This window comes from Gekko japonicus, unplaced genomic scaffold (genome assembly GCF_001447785.1).
Source record: "Gekko japonicus isolate JY-2015 unplaced genomic scaffold, Gekko_japonicus_V1.1 scaffold441, whole genome shotgun sequence".
NCBI lineage: Eukaryota > Metazoa > Chordata > Lepidosauria > Squamata > Gekkonidae > Gekko > Gekko japonicus.
In genome coordinates, this window is record NW_015172017.1 from 820,976 (window position 1) to 839,089 (window position 18,114).

Sequence of the window (18,114 nt, forward strand, 5' to 3'; positions counted from 1 at the left end):
GGGGGAGGCGAGAATAACTCCGGCCGATCTTCTAGATGCAAACGATCTTTTCACCTCCCGATCTGATAACTTTTTTAAAAATTAATAATAATACAGACCCGGAAGGAAAAAAGGAGAAGACCTTTAAGCGACCGGATGTTCCCAAAAAACGAGAGCGAAGAAAGCCCACGCCCTGTTTCGCTTCCATCCCGCTCACATCCGCTTCGGGATCCCTGATTTGTTGGTTTCCTTGCCAGGAGAAGCGTGCAGTGGGATCGTATGCGCGGCCGCTTGGAAAGCAAGTCTCGGGGAGTTCCGAGGGACTCCCCGCAGGAGTTGAAGCGGCTAGGGCGGCAGCTTCTGGTTCCCAGGGGGGGGGGGTTAGTCCCACGTGGCCCGTCCGAGCTGGCGGAGAAGACAGACGCTTTCGAAGGGATATGATATTTCTAGACGAGGCTAAATTCGCGATTGTTTGCTGTACTGTAACAGCGCTCCGTGCGCCTTGGTGTTTAGTCATGCCGGCCACATGACCACGGAAACGTCTTCGGACAGCGCTGGCTCTTCGGCTTGGAAACGGAGATGAGCACCGCAACCCTAGAGTCGGACTCGACTGGCTTTCGAGCAAGGGAACCTTTACGTTTACCTTGCTGTACTGAGCCTGGCCGGAACTGGATCAGCGCGACCACTCAGTAGACTCCTTGGAAAATATTAAGAATGGGACCATTGTAAACACTTTGCTGGGATTTTTTGGGGTGTCGTCCCCCCCCCCCTCCAAAAAAAAAAACACAATTCCACGCGGAGTTCTTTACTGATAAATTCCCTCCTCCTGCAAATCAAGAATCGGGCTAGATTTAGTAAGCAAGCGGCGAGGATGCCATTCGGGTTGGCTTGTTTGTTTGTCTCTGGTCACTTGAGGGTTAATTGGAACGAGTTCTTCACATGATCGCTAGTAGCCAATCGTAGGACGCTTTCCCGGGACGGTGTGATAAAGTGTGTGCGCTCCAATAAAACTGCAAGGTTTGAATTCCAGTCATTTGCATATTTCCAAGTAGTGACGTGATCGAACAGACAGCCAATCAAAGTAGGGGGTTTCGGAGCCTTCATTTCCATAGCCTGCCTATAAATACCAGCTCGGCAAGCGCGGCTTGTATTCTTTTCCTTGGGTTGCTACGGAGAAGGTCTGTTCTGAGGATGCCTGAGCCAGCCAAGTCCGCGCCGGCCCCGAAGAAGGGCTCCAAAAAGGCGATCACCAAGACGCAGAAGAAGGGGGACAAGAAGCGGAAGAAGAGCCGCAAGGAGAGCTACTCCATCTACGTGTACAAGGTGCTGAAGCAGGTCCACCCGGACACCGGCATCTCCTCCAAGGCCATGAGCATCATGAATTCCTTCGTCAATGACATCTTCGAGCGCATCGCTGCAGAGGCCTCCCGCCTGGCCCACTACAACAAGCGCTCCACCATCACCTCCCGCGAGATCCAGACGGCCGTGCGCCTCCTGCTGCCCGGGGAGCTGGCCAAGCACGCCGTCTCCGAGGGCACCAAGGCCGTCACCAAGTACACCAGCTCTAAATAACTCGTCTTTAGGCAGTTTCAGAAAAACCCAAAGGCTCTTTTAAGAGCCACCCACTTTCTCCGCAAAAGAGCTGACCGCTGGTCTGTGCTTCCAAGTAAGCGTTACACTGGAAAAGTTTCCTTCTGCACATGATCTAGGTGTATTTAGATATTTAAGGGCTCTTTTGGTTTTGTTGTTTAGAAAGGTATTAAACTGGGAAACTGACCGTGGTCAAAACGACGGTCTTAGCCTCTAACGTGAATATATTATGTGCAACAGAAACACAATTTAATAAACTTGGATCATTTGCAGAGTAAGGGTTAGTGACCCATTTTTTTCCCTGCTAAACATATTCAGTGAGGAAATAGAATGTATGCTAAAACCTTTGGTCAGAAGACTTAAATAGTGTCACCCATACAGAAATGTTGGAGGTTTTGTCCGTTCTTAAAATCTTTCAGAATAAGCCTACAGAGTTTGGTTTCCCGCTCCCGCCTTGAAAACTGGAGGGAAACTCGCTGTTTTAAAAATGCTTCGAGGCTCAAATCTCATTGGCTGCATAGTGGCCGGTTTTGAAAAGGACTCCTTTGATTGGCTAAAGCGGATTCCCATTCTTCAAAGTGTGTGCCTCTTTGGAGGCTTCCCTCTGCTCAGAAAGGGGGGCGTTATGTCACTCATATTCTCGAAAGTTCAGCTCTTCGGAAGGTTTTCGGCGTTAATTTAAACAGTACGAACAGGGTAAATTAACGTGTTCGGAATAAAGGGTTCAGTGGGTTGAGAAAAAGGAAAGTAGTTATAAGGAACTTTCTATTGTTAACCCAGAACAAGGATTAATTGTTCCGGTGAAACCTTCACCCTTGCAATTTAAGCAACATGGTAAAAATATTGCATCCGTGACTTAGAATATGTGAGTCTATATTTCAAATCTAAAACTGAAATTTAATGTTTTGAAGTCCCAAGGCGAACTAATTTAAGATAGAAGGTCTCAGAGCGCATTTAAATTCAACAGCCCGGCTAGCTCAGTCGGTAGAGCATGAGACTCTTAATCTCAGGGTCGTGGGTTCGAGCCCCACGTTGGGCGCGACTTTTTCTTCCCTGCATAAATAAAAACTACAATACTCGGACACTGAGACTTTTTTTACTGACTTTTGGATTAATAGTGCGGCATTCAAAGATAAACAAATTAGGCGTTCCGTAAGAAAAGTGGTTTTAAGCTGTGTCTTCTAGCGACTGAGGTTATCAAACATGCAGAGTGACAAGTCCCATTATCCGATGAGCATCCTTCTCTTTACTTCCTTTTTAATTCTCTTGTTGATTGATCTCTAGTTTTAGACCTTTTACCTGGACATAAATTTTTCATCATCGCATGCAGATGAGCTTTAAAAAGAAAAAGAAAAAACCCGCAGCAGTTTTTTTACATTAGCCATAATTTCGAATAAATGCTGCAAGAAGGCGTATTAATTGTGTATATTCTGAACAAAATGTGTATTGTTTTGCAGAAAAATAGACTTTATCTCCCCGTCGGGGAATCGAACCCCGGTCTCCCGCGTGACAGGCGGGGATACTTACCACTATACTAACGAGGAAGACGACTATCGAACTAAAAACAAATGTTTTTCTACAGCTCCCAAAGCCGAAGTTGAGTCACTCTGAAAACCAACCACCTTTCAGCGCGCGAATTTTAAATTCTTCAAGAGGGAGGCCTGCCGTCTCCTTCCTTTTAATGTTCCTATTAATCCCTCTTTGGAAAACATGGTATTATCTGAAACAGCGAAAGCACAGCAGGAAACATAACAGGCGTCTTTTAAGACGTTGATTAACCATTTCGGATTGTTCTTTGATTATTAAAATATACATTCCTAGCGGCTGATTTGCAATTCCACCCCCCACCCCCGCACGGGGCGATTCGGTGGAGCGGGAAGGAAGGAATTGGCCACTTGGCGGCGCTGGAGAAACACGAAGAGGCGAGGCGAGGAGCCAGGTTTGCCGGACAGCCGGCAGGCGCGCGGACGCACCAAGGGGAGCCAGTGGCCAGGGAGACGCCCTATAAATCCTGGCTGCCTCCGCGCCGAAGAAGAAGTGAAACCCGACGGGAGAGTCGCCCTGGACCGCCCCCAAAGGCTCTTTTCAGATTCACCCACAGGGTCCAGGAAAAGAGCTGGGTTCTGAAATGCTTCCCATGCGCTTCCTCATTTCCCCCAAGGGAACTGATGATCTCTATAATCTGGAAACCAGTTGTGATTCCGGGAGATCTCCAGACACTACCTAGAGGTTGGCAGCTGTAGACTTCCGTGGAAGTTATGAGTGAAGAGGTGTCAGAGGCACTTAAACCAGGCTGCCCATCTTATCCCTTTCTTCCTGCCCGCACCCCATAGGATGGCAGTGGGTCAGGCTGACCCGGTTTCCTGGTCTCTCTCCTGCCCATGTTACAGGTGTCCTCTACAAGATAAGGCTGTCTGGGCCGCAGGCTACTTATCTTAGGGGGTCTCACAAACTGGAGGTACCATTGCATTGCCTGCCCCTGTTAGGGCTTCTGTAGGCATATCTGCTTGACCTCGGAGAAGCCCTTTCCCTCTCTGCCTGCAGCCAGGGATTATTGATCTATCTGCTGGACAGTGTCACCCAATGGGGAAGACTAAGGATGCCATCAAAACCACTCAAGACCCTCATGTTTACAGAAAGCACTTTGTTATTGTTATTGGTATGATTATGAATGATTTTACTGTTTTATCTGGTTTTGTGTATGGGCTTATGCCCCTTGTAAGCCGCCCTGAGCCTGCTCACGGGGAGGGCGGGGTAAAAATGCCTAAATAATAATAATAATAATTAGGAGAGGGGCTGAGAATCCAAACGGCCAGTATTGTAATGCCCCTGTGTAGATCTATGGTTTGGCCTCATTTGGAGTACTGTGCACCAGTGTTCCCTCTAAGCTGAGATAGTGTGAGCAAATTCTGGCTGGGGCTACACACTTCCACAGTGATTCCGGACCGAGGAAGAATTCTGGAGAATGTTAAAGTGTACGTGCTTTTGTTAAAACAAACACTTTAATAAGTAATGATTTTATTTATGTATTTATTTTAATTATAGCCTAAACTCTCAGGGCCTGACTTGGATTGTCTAGGCTGGCCAGATCTATTCAGACGTTTAAGCAGGTTTGGCCCTGGTTAGTCCTTGGATGGGGAGACCACCACGGAACACCAGAGTTGCTGCGTGGAGGCAGGCAATGGCAGACCTCTCCTGATCACCCTTTGCTTTAAAAACCCTATGGGGAGTGGGGGTGTCTCTCCATAAATAAGGTGTGACTTGATGGCATTTCCACGCGTCAATTTTTCAGGGACCATAAAAGTGCAGGAAATGATTGATATGATCATGAAAAAAAAATGGAAGTGTAATCAGGAATAGTATAGAGACCATTCATAACAGCAACTATAGTAGCTTCATTAACTAGTTAAAACCTATAACCCTGGAGGAAACCAAGGGACCTTTAAACCATCTTGAGACAGTATCAAAGATCTTGATTAATTCAGCAGTTTCACTGCAGAAGGTCCCTTTTACTTTTTGTCCAAGAATTACTCTTGCATAAGCAACAGGAAGTTCTGTGAGACTGAAATGTTCCCACTTAACTCATTTCTGAACATTAGCATTTTCATTTGTCTTCAGGAATTGTATTCCCATGTATCCCCCACCCCAAACACGTCAAGCCCTGCATTGAAAAATTGCAACACAAATTTCTATTTACTTCTCCAAAAAAAAAAAAAATGCGACTGATCATCTTACTAAGTACTTACAACTCTGTATCCCTTTGCTGAAGTTTAAAGCATGCCAGCATGCTCTTATAGAAGAATAAGTCTTTTTTAAAAAATATATAGCTAAGCTACTTTGAAAGTTTTATCTTTTTGGGGTTTTTGTTCTTAGTTCTTCAGAACCTGTATCAACCTTTGCACAAGCGTTCAAAGCTCTTTTGCGGAGAAAGTGGGTGGCTCTTAAAAGAGCCTTTGGGTATTCTCGGGGGGAGGCCGGGGCGGCGTTACTTGGAGCTGGTGTACTTGGTGACGGCCTTGGTGCCCTCGGAGACGGCGTGCTTGGCCAGCTCCCCGGGCAGGAGGAGGCGCACGGCCGTCTGGATCTCGCGGGAGGTGATGGTGGAGCGCTTGTTGTAGTGGGCCAGGCGGGAGGCCTCGCCGGCGATGCGCTCGAAGATGTCGTTGACGAAGGAGTTCATGATGCTCATGGCCTTGGAGGAGATGCCGGTGTCCGGGTGGACCTGCTTCAGCACCTTGTACACGTAGATGGAGTAGCTCTCCTTGCGGCTCTTCTTCCGCTTCTTGTCCCCCTTCTTCTGCGTCTTGGTGATCGCCTTCTTGGAGCCCTTCTTGGGGACGGGCGCGGACTTGGCCGGCTCGGGCATGGCTAACACTTCTGAATCACCACCGATCGAGAGTACTCACCAGTGTTTGGTGCGCCTCTTTATAGGACGCTTATATGTAAATAGGAGCATTCGAATTGTTATATTTCTATTGGATAAAGAGACGTTCGGATTTCTGCTATTGGAAGAGAAGCTCGTCCAATGAAAAGCGTTTCCGCGGGTAGTTTTCATTGGGTAGGTAAGCCACGCATGGCAAGATGCCGCAGCAGGGCTGTTAATCCTTTGCCATTCGAAAGTCTTTGTGATATTTTCAACCCCGTTTGCCTTATGCGTTTTATTTCTTTTCTCGTTTTTTCTTAAAGTAAATTGAAGAAGTGCAGTCATAACTGACTGATTCTGAAAGGAAGTATTTAACATAGGTTTGCTGTTCATTTGAAATTAATTCTTCGGTCCTGAATTTTAACAGCGCAGCACAAGTTCTCAAGGAGAAAATAGTGTATCAGAAGCCGAAATAGCTCAGTTGGGAGAGCGTTAGACTGAAGATCTAAAGGTCCCTGGTTCGATCCCGGGTTTCGGCAGTTTCGTTTTTATTCCCACTGTGTAATTTATGCCTTGATACTCCTTGATACTGTTCCCATATTCACTCACCTCCTGTCCTATTCCAAAAGCGAGCGAGAAAATAAGTGGAAAGGAGAAAGGGAACAGAGCATGTGAATGATCCTCGGAATTTATCAGCCCCTTTGCGAACATTTTGGGTTGGTGAAGCCCTTTTATATATTAAGGCATATTCTATACAAAGAAATTTGGGAGTACACCCGTAGGAATAAACTTCGGGGGCTCATTCTCAAGTAAATGTATTCACATTTAAGCAACCAATTGTTATCTTTCAACACGTCTAAAGGGAAAAATCCTTCAATTACTGAAAAAGGCTGGACAAAGTTTGAACCAGGCGGCCACCTTTTAAGGGACGTACGAAAACTAAGGACAGCGATTGCCCATAGGGGATACATGAGTGCCCATAGAGAATAATGGAGAGTAGGCTTGCCCAGAGGGGATAGTGCAGTACATAATTACCAATAGAGAATCCATTATTGCCAATAGAGAATCCATGACTGCCCATAGGGAATAATGGAGAGGACGCTTGCCCATAGGGGATAGTGCAGTACATAATTACCAATAGAGAATCCATGACTGCCCATAGGGAATAATGGAGAGGACGCTTGCCCATAGGGGATAGTGCAGTACATAATTACCAATAGAGAATCCATGACTGCCCATAGGGAATAATGGACGCTTGCCCATAGGGGATAATGGAGTACATAATTGCCAATAGAGAATCCATGATTGCCCAAAGGCAATATTGCCGAGGTCATTCCGGCTCCCCCAGCTCTTCTTAGGGGCGTGTGATGTCCGAGGTCATTCTGGCTCCCCCAGCTCTGGTTAGGGGCGCTTAAAAAAGTTATGGCCGCCTTCCTTCCTCAAATGGCCGCCGCCGCTGTCAAATGGTCTCTAAAGGGCCGCCCGCGGAACACCTAGGCAGGTTGGACTAAAATCACAAACTCGTTTGGAAGCCTTGGCATGAATATTACTGTACTATACTATTTTCATTTAACCTTGACGCTGACCAGACCAAATTTAATCACAGAAAAAGCAAGAAAAGCGGCTATGGTGGGAACCGCTACCAAGCCGCAGCCGATTTACGGTTCCTCTATAAGGTTTTCAAAAAGAGACATTCAGAGACGGTTTACCACTACCTTCCTCTGGACTTTCTTTGGGTCTCCCACCCAAGCAGGAAGCCGGGCCGACCCTCCTTAGCAGCCGAGACCGGGCTACACAGGTCAGGGCAACTTTTCCCAGCAAAGAACAGCAATTTTAGCGAAAAGGTGGGCGGTCCCGAAAAGGACCTTTGGGGTCGGTTGGCGAAAAAGAATTACAATCAGCAACACAATTCTATTTCACAATTTGCCGCACTGTAAAAGCAAGAATGCGAAGTAATCAGCCTTTTTAGCGAAAAAGTGGGTGGTCCTGAAAAGGACCTTTGGTGTGGGTTAAATTGTAAAGCGCCTCTTAGCCCCCGAAGCCGTAGAGAGTGCGGCCCTGGCGCTTGAGGGCGTAGACCACGTCCATGGCAGTCACCGTCTTCCTCTTGGCGTGCTCGGTGTAAGTCACAGCGTCGCGGATCACGTTCTCCAGGAAGACCTTCAGCACCCCGCGGGTCTCCTCGTAGATGAGGCCAGAAATGCGCTTCACTCCTCCGCGCCGAGCAAGACGGCGAATCGCAGGCTTGGTGATCCCTTGGATGTTATCGCGGAGCACTTTGCGGTGCCTCTTGGCGCCTCCTTTCCCCAAGCCCTTCCCGCCTTTGCCACGGCCAGACATGATTTCACTACCGAAAAGCGAAGCTACTATACAACCATCGCGGTGCTTTCCCTTTAAATAGAAAGTAGTCGGACCAGAAGGAAAACCGCAGAAGGACTCGGGCTCCTTTACGTCAGACAAATTTGGCGGGCAAAAGGCATACTATCCAATCACTTACAACTGCTTATTTTCAAATGAGCCAATGAGCATTCGGAGGCCACGCCCTTTTGTCTACAGAGCGATTCAGGCGGGAAGCCAGTGTAGGTCGGAAGCAATGCACAATATTGGTTCGCGTGCGTGCACTTCTTCAGATACAGGCAGCTTATACCCAGAATGAACCTTTGTTGGTCTTAAAGGTGCCACTGGTCTCAAACTTTGTCCACGGGGCCTTATTGGTGCTTTTTGTGGGACTATTTCGGTTTAGTGTGCAAATCCAATAGGATCTTACCAGTAGATGAACACACAAGTGGTTTTTAAGAAAAAAATATCCATGCAATCCCTTTTTATTAAGGCCGGCGACACAAATCCTTGCCCAGGCTTTCAAGCTGCCCAGAACTCTTTATCAACCAAGGTGGGACATTTCGAAGAAAAATGAGAAGCGGGGAACCGATTTTCACCACCCGATCTTACTGGCATTCTGTGTAAAGAGGGGGGTCGCTTTGAATCAATACTGGTTTCGGGTTACAGCGCTCTCTTCCGACGGCGACACGGGCTGGGAGCTGCCGCCCATCAGTCGCTGCTGGCCAAGCCCGTGGCGACCTGCCGCGGACCAAGGCAGTTCTGGCCCGCGCCGTCGGCCTGCTGCCCTACCCGGCCAGCCGCCGCCTTCCTACGCCCAGCCCGCCTGCAAGAGGGCAGCAGGCGAGCCCTTCGCACACGTGCAACCCCAGCCGTGCCTGCACACCAAAGCTTATACATTGAGTCCAACTTTGTTGGTCTTCAAGTTGCTCCCCTGGACTCGAACTTTGTCCGGCTCTGGTTCTTTTGGGGGGCGGGGGCCTGAATGGGGTGAGTGGGAAATGTTTGCCCCCCCCCCAAGTCCGGAGAGCGCCTCCTTTCCGCTTCAGGATGCTCCGTCCGGACGGAGGGAACGGCCCTAAGACCCCATCACGACGTGGGGGTTCCCCCCACTTGGCCTGGTGTTCCGGGCACTGCCTTGATGGGATGAATGCACGAGGCTCAGGAGGTGTGAAGCCAGATTTCTGAAAAACCAGATTATCTCAAGGTATGTTTGAGCTCAGATTCTGCAACGGGAGGGGCTGGGATAGGTACGACCCAATGTCTTTGTACGATGGGGGTTACATGTTTAGGATGAGGCTTCAGACAATTAACCTTCTCTAATCTTTCAGGCCTTTTGGGGTTCTTCGCTTTGGCAGTCTCATGCGATAAGAACAGTCTTTTTGTCTATTCAGGTTGTCAGTATTGTTACCAGTGCTCCCTCTAAGCTGAGTTAGTGTGAGCTAGCTCACAGTTTTTTAGCCTCCAGCTCACACATTTTCGTCATAGCTCAGGAAGGATGGCTCCAGAGCAAACCAATGTGTGCGGTAGCCAAATCGCTCGCTCGCTCGCAACTTTAATGCCAGTAGCTCACGAAGTAGGATTTTTGCTCACAGGACTCCACCGCTTAGAGGGAACATTGATTGTTACTGGCATGCGTTGGGTGTTACAAGTCAAAACACTTCAGTATTTACAGGGTTAATGATGTTTGTTAAGTCACCCCCCAATGGGCTTATGAAAGAGCTGATAGAATTGTGTCTTGGGGCCGCTAGGAATGTTATTGCATTTCATTGGAAATCCAAGAAGACGCTGCTATTGAGTGACTGGTTCCTGAAACTGTGGGACTTCTTTTTACAGGACAAAGTTTCCACTAGCATCCTACGATCCGAAAATCAACCCGTTCCTGACAATCTTCAAGAAAAATGGATGCCCCTCTTGGAAGCCTCAGCAGCACATAAAATCGACACCTCCCTGTTTGCCCTGCATAAACACCAGGACTTGCTTTCCTATTTTTAACTGTTTTTTATATTTAATTTAAAAAAAAAATGTTTGTTAAGTCACATGTTTGTCTGTAACCAATCTGTTTAGACAACAGAATGCCCGGGAACTTTGGAGCTAATTTGCTAGTCTGATTGGAAACCAAGGTGTCACGCATTTAGCATATTGGCTTCTCCTCCCGTTCTTTGTTCTGACTACAGAAGGAGATGCCATTCCGGCTCTTCCCGTTTTTCCCTTTTAGCTGCAAGGATGTAGACATATTAGCCCTTTGTTATTTTATATCCTGTGTACCTTTTTCCCATTTTAGGTTTATAGTAAACTTTTATATTTTAATACACACCATGGACTCAGTCTCTTAACACTCTGCTGACTTACTCAAAAAGAATCCCACTCAAAAAGAACCCCAACAGCATGCCACCGTGAGGAGGAAATGAAGTGCTGCAGGATTAGATGTTTGATTAAGACCTGAGGCTTCCGCTCTGTGCCCTGTCTTGGGCTGAATGGGATACAAACGTTGCTGTCCCTGCAAAACCGTTAGAAGGTTCAGATCCGTTCAATATTCGGATTGCTCTCTGTACTTTGATTTCCTACATGTTGGATTTCCAAGTACAGAGTCAACACTGTTGGTGGGGCTTAGTCGTGTGCCTCCGGGTGGAGTTGTGGCTCATTGGTAGAGTATCTGCTTTGTACACAGTAGTTCCCAGGTTCAGTCCTTGCCCACATAAGTGATATGAAAGATCTCTACCTGAGACTCTGGAAAGCCACCACTAGATACACTGCCAAATGTTCATGACTAAGAAAGTTATGTCCCTCCGTGAATCTGATTGCTGTGTGTTGTATATATGTGGGTTTTTTTCCGGCTGAGTCTCAGGAGGATTTTCATATCTTTTGCCTTTATTTTGGTTTCATTCCAGTTTTTCTGAATCTGGTGAATGCTAGAAATCGCTCATTGGTCAATTGTATGCATACAAATGGGGGGGGGGGCTTTTCCCCCACCGATTCTCCCTCGGAGAGCTAGTTTGGTGTAGAAGCGCGGACTCTAATCTGGGAGAATCAGGTTTGATTTCCCACTCCTCCACATGCAGCTGCTGGTGTGACCTTGGCCCAGTTACAAGTTCTGTCAGAGTCATTCTCTCAAGAGCAGTCCTCGAAAGAGCTCTCTCAGCCCCACCTACCTCACAGGGTGTCTGTTGTGGGGAGGGGAAGGGAAAGGAGATTGTAAACCACTCTGAGACTCCTTTGGGTAGTGAAGGATGGGGTATAAATCCAATCTCTTCTTCTGTATTCAATCTGTGAAATGTTTTTTTGTTTAATGTATAACTCTGGCTTGCATATTGGGTTCTCATTTGACAACGGTTCAACTCCTATATTTTCTTGCCAGAAAATGGCGAGGTTCATAACGAGACCAGGACACCAACGATCGCTGCATTTCAAGTGCGGAACAGAGGAGAGGGCCAACCTGTCCTCCCTGATGGAGGCGCAGAAAATCCTTCCCAGCCGCGGCTTTCAAGTTTCAAGTCATCTAAAACCCACTCGATGGCAACATCTTAGCTGGAAGAACAGAAGACTCGGTCAGAACTAGGAAAACAGATTCATACTGTGTTGGGGCCAGAGTAGGCAATGAAAAACAGGTATTATATCAAAAGCACTGCAGATACTAGCCTGTTCTTGGCTGTGAATGAGCTGTCTTTTCGTGGTAGTGAGGGGCAGGGGTCCCTCAGTGAGAAAACAGGAAAGGAGGAAGCGAGCCCTGGTGGACCGTTCACGGCCCTCTTTTCTTTATACCACTTACATCTTTATACCATAAAGAAGGGTGCAGAACTCAAAGCAACTGTTCAGAGTATACCTGCCAATGCTTCTTGGGCATCCCCAGACATTCAAATCTCTTATCCTGGGACCAAGGGTTAGAGGAGAAATTGGTTCCACTTACAAAACCAGTGACGTGCATTTCTTCTGTGTCAAAGCTGATGAGACTGGTGTGATGCAAGCGGTGTCGAAAATGTATCTGTTGTAGTCAGATTTGTAAAAGAGGGCAGGCCGGCTTTTGGGGCTTGCTTGTACGTTCACATTTAACAGCAGAATGTGTGTGTGTCTCTGATCTTCTGCTTCGAGTTTGGGCTGCGGGTTTACTCCTGAGCAGCTCATGGTACAGTGTTATAATGGGGCTAATGTTATGTCTGGCAGGTCAGGTGGAGTTAAAAAAATCCAAGAGAAACTGGGTAAAACCTATACCAGCATACATACACTGCTACAATCACCAGTTGCATCTTGTGATTGTTAAAGCCTGCTCAGAAATAGTGCCTGTGAAGCAGGGGTTTTTTGACACGTGTAATAGGTGGCTCAAGTGGTTAAGACACTTAACTGCAGGCTGTAGAAGGTCTGTAGTTCAGCGGTTCGAGACCCAAGTTGCCGCATGACGGAGTGAGCTCCCGTCTCTAGTTCCAGCTCCTGCCAACCTAGCAGTTCGAAAGCAGAAATTGCAAGGAGATCAATAGGTACCACTTCGGTGGGAAGGTAACAGCGTTCCGTGCATCTTGGTGTTTAGTCATGCCGGCCACATGACCACGGAAACGTCTTCGGACAGCGCTGGCTCTTCGGCTTGGAAACGGAGATGAGCACCGCAGCCCTAGAGTCGGATTCGACTGGCTTTCGAGCAAGGGAAACCTTTACCTTTTACCTTTAATCGTTTATACAACTTCACCAGAAAGCATCGGTTGAGCCAACTGCATTCTCAGCTCAAGAGACTCCTTGATCTTATGGCCAGTGCAAGGGCCATAAGTGATAACTCCAGAGAGGTGCTGATGGTGCTCTGTAACCTTGCAGTTCCTGAAGGGGACGCCGCAGGTTCCATAGAATTGTGTGTGGAGGCAAAAGGTTGAGGTTTGCATTTTTAGCCCTCCTGATGACTGATGTGTTGCCTGCATTTGACTACGAACCAAATAGGGCTAAGCTAAACCATGTATATAAAAAAGTAGAAATATTTATTAAGGTGTACATGTCTTAAAACTTTCCTGATTAAAAATTGCTTTGTCTCAGATCAGACTATAAAAGCTTGTCCACTATACATACAAATGATGGGTAAAAACTTTACAACTGAAGACCAAACGCGTTTCGGCCCCTAAGGGCCTTCCTCAGTGGTCACTATTATCTATATATTCTAGACACACATTCATAGGCCTGTTACAGAATTCTAATACGCATATAATTAAACCAGATGTTGTTTCCTGAAATTATTCAAAAAAAAGTAAAGGAGGGGGGGGAGAGAAGCAACTTCGTTATTTTGTCCAAATGTATAAAAGAAACTATTATTAAATTAAAAAAATGATTCTATTAAAGATAAAGTTACCTTGTCTACTTATAATTGGACTCCTGGTATTAGTGATGGGCCATAGGTATAGTCATATCACCACCACAACTTATTCTAAATTAAAAAGTGAAATGAAGTTATAAACATTTTTAGTCAAATTGTATACTTAATTTCAGTTTTTGCCTGCATTTGAGCCAGGTAATGCGGCACTGCAAGACAAAGGCATGCGTTTAGGGAAAGCTGCTTGAAGTTTGAATGCTTGCCTCTCTCTCAAAGAGAGAAGAAGTAAAGCTGGCATTCTCTTTGAGGAGCTTTTGGGGAAAACATCTGAAATCCGTGAACAGAACAACATGGCTGTTGACATAGCTGAAAGGGGGAGAGAAAAGAAAAGGGAAGGAGAAACGCTTTAAGGGTTTCATTGCTGAAGGTAGTGCCGGGATCAACTGGTGCCATGTCTTCTCGTATGCACTTAAACCAGGGATTCATCGAAGGCCATGATGGTTCCATTTCAGAGGCTGAAACTCGGTTTTCTAATCGTAATGTGGAACACTTGTCTGCCTTAGACTCACTGATTCCCAGTTCACACTCCTTTTTTAAAAGTAAAAGCAGTAAAGCCTCTCTTACAGGTAGTGGATGCTGGATTTTGCACTAGAAGCAGATCTCGTAAAAAGGAACATTTTAACACCAACAAATCCACACTTGAAAGAATAGTATCTGTCATGCTCTTGCTGTGCTATTCTCCTATAAAAATGCATTCCTACATGTGTACAGAGTCCTTGCAGCTGTTGTAACTGTTTGGGGCCTCCACTGTTGCATGTGAGTCAGAATTCTCTCGCCTTACTTGCATTTTACAACCACAGAGGCTGTCCATCTCCCATCTTCGGAAAAACAGTCTAGTGTTGCTAGGTTATGAGAAATCACTCACAACATCAGTACGGACGCATCCATAGACAAATTTCGTGCCCAATCATGTTGACTTCTACTTTAATTCAGTAGGCTGAAAAGGGTAGAATGGTAACCCAGTTCTCTAATGGTTACCATGCTTTAGCACAGGGCTGTCGAACTAATTTGTTATGAGGGCCAGATCTTACATAAATGAGACCTTGTTGGGCCGGGCCATGCGTGTCATAAAGTGTAATGCCAGGTAGCGGAGATATAAACTTTATAAAGGACACAAACACAAAGGGTTTTCTTTTACTTAAAATAAAATCATGCTTAAAACATTAGCACTCGTGCAATGTTTTGTTTATTTAACAATGTCTGATAACTGACACCCCTTGCTCTGAATTATTGCATCAAAATGTCTGTGCTGTTGCAATCTTGAGTACGCTGTTCAGGTGTGTATCTGTAAGCTGCAAACCTACCATGATGCAGCAGCAGCAGAACTGGAAGAAGCAGCAGAAGACAGCCAGTTCCACTGCGGGCCTGATAGAAGCCCTCCAGGGGCCTGCTCCGGCCCCTGGGCCGCATGTTTGACACCCCCACTTTGGCAGATTCCAAGTTTAAAGAATCTATGGTTGGTTTTAATCATTATTTGGCATTTGTGGTCCATTTGTCTCACTGAACTATTTAGAGGTACTGGTTCATTTATGGTCAGCTTGTCTCCCTGAGCTCTGCACACGGGAAATGTATTTTAATTTATTCATATTCTGCTTGACTCACTGAGATTTGTAAAATCAAACTGGAGGAATGGAGAATGTGTGATGATGCAGGCTTGATTCAGGTGTCTGATGCCAAAGAGATTTCAAGCTGCACAAAGGGGCTACTGGACTACAACCACCCTCCTGGGAAGCAAGTGAGTCTGAGAATGCCAGTAGGGATTTGAACCTCGGTCGCTTCGGTCCAACACTATAGTTACACACTTGCTGAGTGGAAGAACAACTAAGGTTTTCTGTCCCAATAGCTCTTGGTTTAGTATGAAATCTCTTTCATGGGGTCTAACCCAATTTAGCCTGCCTAGTACCTCTTATACCGCGTCTTGTTAAACTGCAGAGCTGAACAGTTTGAAAATGTGTGTTGCCTGTTACTTGTGAGAGTAGTCCATATGTTCTACATGTAAATCTCTCTCTAATAAACCTGAAACATTTTGCACGGTATACCATTTGTCTTTATTATTTAGAGAAGCGTAAGCGTGGCAGTTCTGTACACACACATAACGGGCTGCTCTCCACGGTGGTAAACTGCCTGCCAATTTGGTGTCATGCTTAGTTTGATTGCCCACTCCTCCACATGCAGCTGCTGATGTGACCTTGGGTCAGTCACAAGTTCTCTCAGAGCTTTTTCTCACATGGGCGAACCATTGAACAATATCTATTTGGTATTTTTGAACACAGTATTGTTAATATCGGTTGCACTTTCGACGGTGTATGAACTCCCTGTATTGTTTGGAGACAAACTGTGACCGGACTCCTGCCTCTGTACAGCCCGGCTTATCGATTTCCTAGAGCCGGCAGGCGATTGGACAGGAGTGTGAAGTGGGTGGCCCTTGGCCTATCTAAACCCCCCCCCCAACATGTGCTCAGACTGACATGGGTGTTTGTGCAAGGAACGGCAAACCTGGATCTATGCAGGTTTCCCCCCGTTTTTTTTCCTGAAGCCTCTTTTTCCGAAAAATTGAAAAAAGATAAAAAAAGATTATGGGACGTTTTATTTTAACATGATGAATAAAATATTTTAAGACAAGGTGTTCAAATATTTTCCAAATTTCTAAAACATATGTATGGTATTAGATTGATCTGATTTCTGTGCACTGAGGACAAGCAAGTCCTAGGTTACAAACTGAACTCTCCAATGCAAGAGCAAGATGCATTTCTTCCTTTAGTAGGTGCTATTGTCACAAGAAAAGAAAAAGGTTTCAGTTTTGTTTTTGCATGTGGGTGGGTATTCCTGTTTGTAATAATTGTTTGGATACACTACATTTTTAATATGCTAGTTGTGATAATTTCATGCCAGGTAAAAATGTCCATAGTCATATTTTATGTTCCTAAAGTAACAGAATGACTTTCAATCTGGAAAAGAAAAAAGAAGTGCTAATGTAGCATTTTTTTCAATTTTTCTGAAAATTTCCATTTCCCCCCGAAAAAAACTGTTTTTTTCCAAGCTTCAAAATTTCAAGAAATTTTACATCTCTAGGTGTGAGTTATCCTTGTCCATGTCCTGTAAGGTAGCAAGAGCGATGGAGACAGAAGAGGGAATGTGGTAAGGCAGGGCCGGTCATTTGCGTTCTTCCCCCCCACAAGCTGCAAAGGAGTCCTCCACCCCCAAACATTTCTTGCCCATCTGAAAAGAGGTTTCCTACCTACCCCACACCATTCCAGCCCCAATTGCTGAAGCCATGCCTTTTATCCCCAAGTGCAAGGAAGCACACCCAAGGGGTAAGAGACAGGATTAGAGATGTGAAAGCCCGGAAAAAATCGGGGAAAAAACCCTTTTTCCTGAAGCCTTATTGTTTTTTTCCGAAAAATTGGAAAAATTGAAAAAAGAAAAGAAAAAAAATTGATTATGGAACGTTTTATTTTAACATGAATAAAATGTTTTAAGACAAGGTGTTCAAATATTTTCCAAATCATTTCTAAAATATATATATATATGGTATCCGATTGATCTAATTTCTGTGCATTGAGGACAAGCAAGTCCTGGGTTACAAACTGAACTCTCCAATGCAAGAACAAGATGCATTTCTTCCTTTAGGAGGTGCGATTGTCACAAGAAAATAAAGTTTCAGTTTTGTTTTTGCATGTGGGTGGGTATTCTGTTTGTAATAATTGTTTGGATGCATTATATATTTTTAATATGCTAGTTGTGATAATTTCATGCCAAGTAAAAATGTCCATCGTCATATTTTATGTTCCTCAAGTAACAGAATGACTTTCAATCTAGAAAAGACAAAATAAATGCTAATATAGCTTTTTTTTTTCAATTTTTCCAAAAATGTCTGAGTTTTTTTGGGGGGGAAAACGGGTTTTTTCCCCCGAGCTTCAAAATTTCCGGAAATTTTACATCTCTAGACAGGATGTGTTTCCACAGACCTGGGGTGTCCAATTTTTTTTGAGCCTATGGGCACCTTTGGACTGCCGACATAGGGTGGTGGGTGCAACCGACATGGCCTCTGTGGGAGGTGGGGCCCCACACAAACACCAAAGTGCGGGACAAGAGGAGGCATTTTTAAAAAACACACGCTGGGAAGCAGGAATAAAGAATAAAGCCAAAGGTGCAGGGGCTGCCGCCGCCAAAGCAGTCTCAGTCTTCACGCGGAATCAGATCTCCAGTGTCCAATGAGAGTGCCTGCTGCGCAGAGGCCCCGCCCACTTTCTAAACACACTTGGTGGGCACCAGGAAGTGTCAACAGGCACCACGCCAGGAACACTGTATTTGCTAGAACTTTTTAAGTACTGGGCCCAGCGCAGACACTTACAGGAGCCCTCCTACCCCAGACAAGCCTGATCTCCCCCGAGCTCAGGAGGTCACCAAGGAAAGACTGGGGCTGCTATGCAGACGAAGGCAATGAGGTGAGCTACCTCTGCTCATTTCTTGCCTCGGGATTAACCTTTTACGTCCTTAA

The 18,114-nt window shown here is 45.8% G+C and overlaps 3 protein-coding genes and 3 non-coding genes across 6 annotated transcripts; 3 read left to right on the forward strand and 3 right to left on the reverse strand.

Moving 5' to 3' along the window:
- The first annotated feature begins 1,170 nt into the window (after window positions 1-1,170).
- LOC107118162 (histone H2B 1/2/3/4/6-like) lies at window positions 1,171-1,551 on the forward strand. Its single transcript, XM_015420437.1, has one exon. It carries the CDS (start codon window positions 1,171-1,173, stop codon window positions 1,549-1,551), a length of 381 nt encoding a protein of 126 aa, XP_015275923.1.
- Window positions 1,552-2,535: 984 nt separating this feature from the next.
- TRNAK-CUU lies at window positions 2,536-2,608 on the forward strand. The gene has a single exon. It is a non-coding gene; the product is annotated as a tRNA-Lys (tRNA).
- A 433-nt stretch (window positions 2,609-3,041) lies between these two features.
- TRNAD-GUC lies at window positions 3,042-3,113 on the reverse strand. Its single transcript has one exon. It is a non-coding gene; the product is annotated as a tRNA-Asp (tRNA).
- Window positions 3,114-5,553: 2,440 nt separating this feature from the next.
- LOC107118161 (histone H2B 1/2/3/4/6-like) lies at window positions 5,554-5,935 on the reverse strand. The gene has a single exon (XM_015420436.1). It carries the CDS (start codon window positions 5,933-5,935, stop codon window positions 5,555-5,557), a length of 381 nt encoding a protein of 126 aa, XP_015275922.1. The 3' UTR covers window position 5,554.
- A 463-nt stretch (window positions 5,936-6,398) lies between these two features.
- Window positions 6,399-6,471, forward strand: TRNAF-GAA. Its single transcript has one exon. It is a non-coding gene; the product is annotated as a tRNA-Phe (tRNA).
- A 1,475-nt stretch (window positions 6,472-7,946) lies between these two features.
- LOC107118180 (histone H4) lies at window positions 7,947-8,272 on the reverse strand. The gene has a single exon (XM_015420458.1). The coding sequence runs from the start codon at window positions 8,270-8,272 to the stop codon at window positions 7,961-7,963; it is 312 nt and encodes a 103-aa protein (XP_015275944.1). The 3' UTR covers window positions 7,947-7,960.
- Window positions 8,273-18,114: the final 9,842 nt, after the last annotated feature.

What these genes read in the sequence shown, in the direction of transcription:
- LOC107118162 (XM_015420437.1), top strand. Translation starts at nt 1,171, where the DNA reads ATGCCTGAGCCAGCCAAGTCCGCGCCGGCCCCGAAGAAGGGCTCCAAA.
- LOC107118161 (XM_015420436.1), bottom strand. Translation starts at nt 5,935, where the DNA reads ATGCCCGAGCCGGCCAAGTCCGCGCCCGTCCCCAAGAAGGGCTCCAAG.
- LOC107118180 (XM_015420458.1), bottom strand. Translation starts at nt 8,272, where the DNA reads ATGTCTGGCCGTGGCAAAGGCGGGAAGGGCTTGGGGAAAGGAGGCGCC.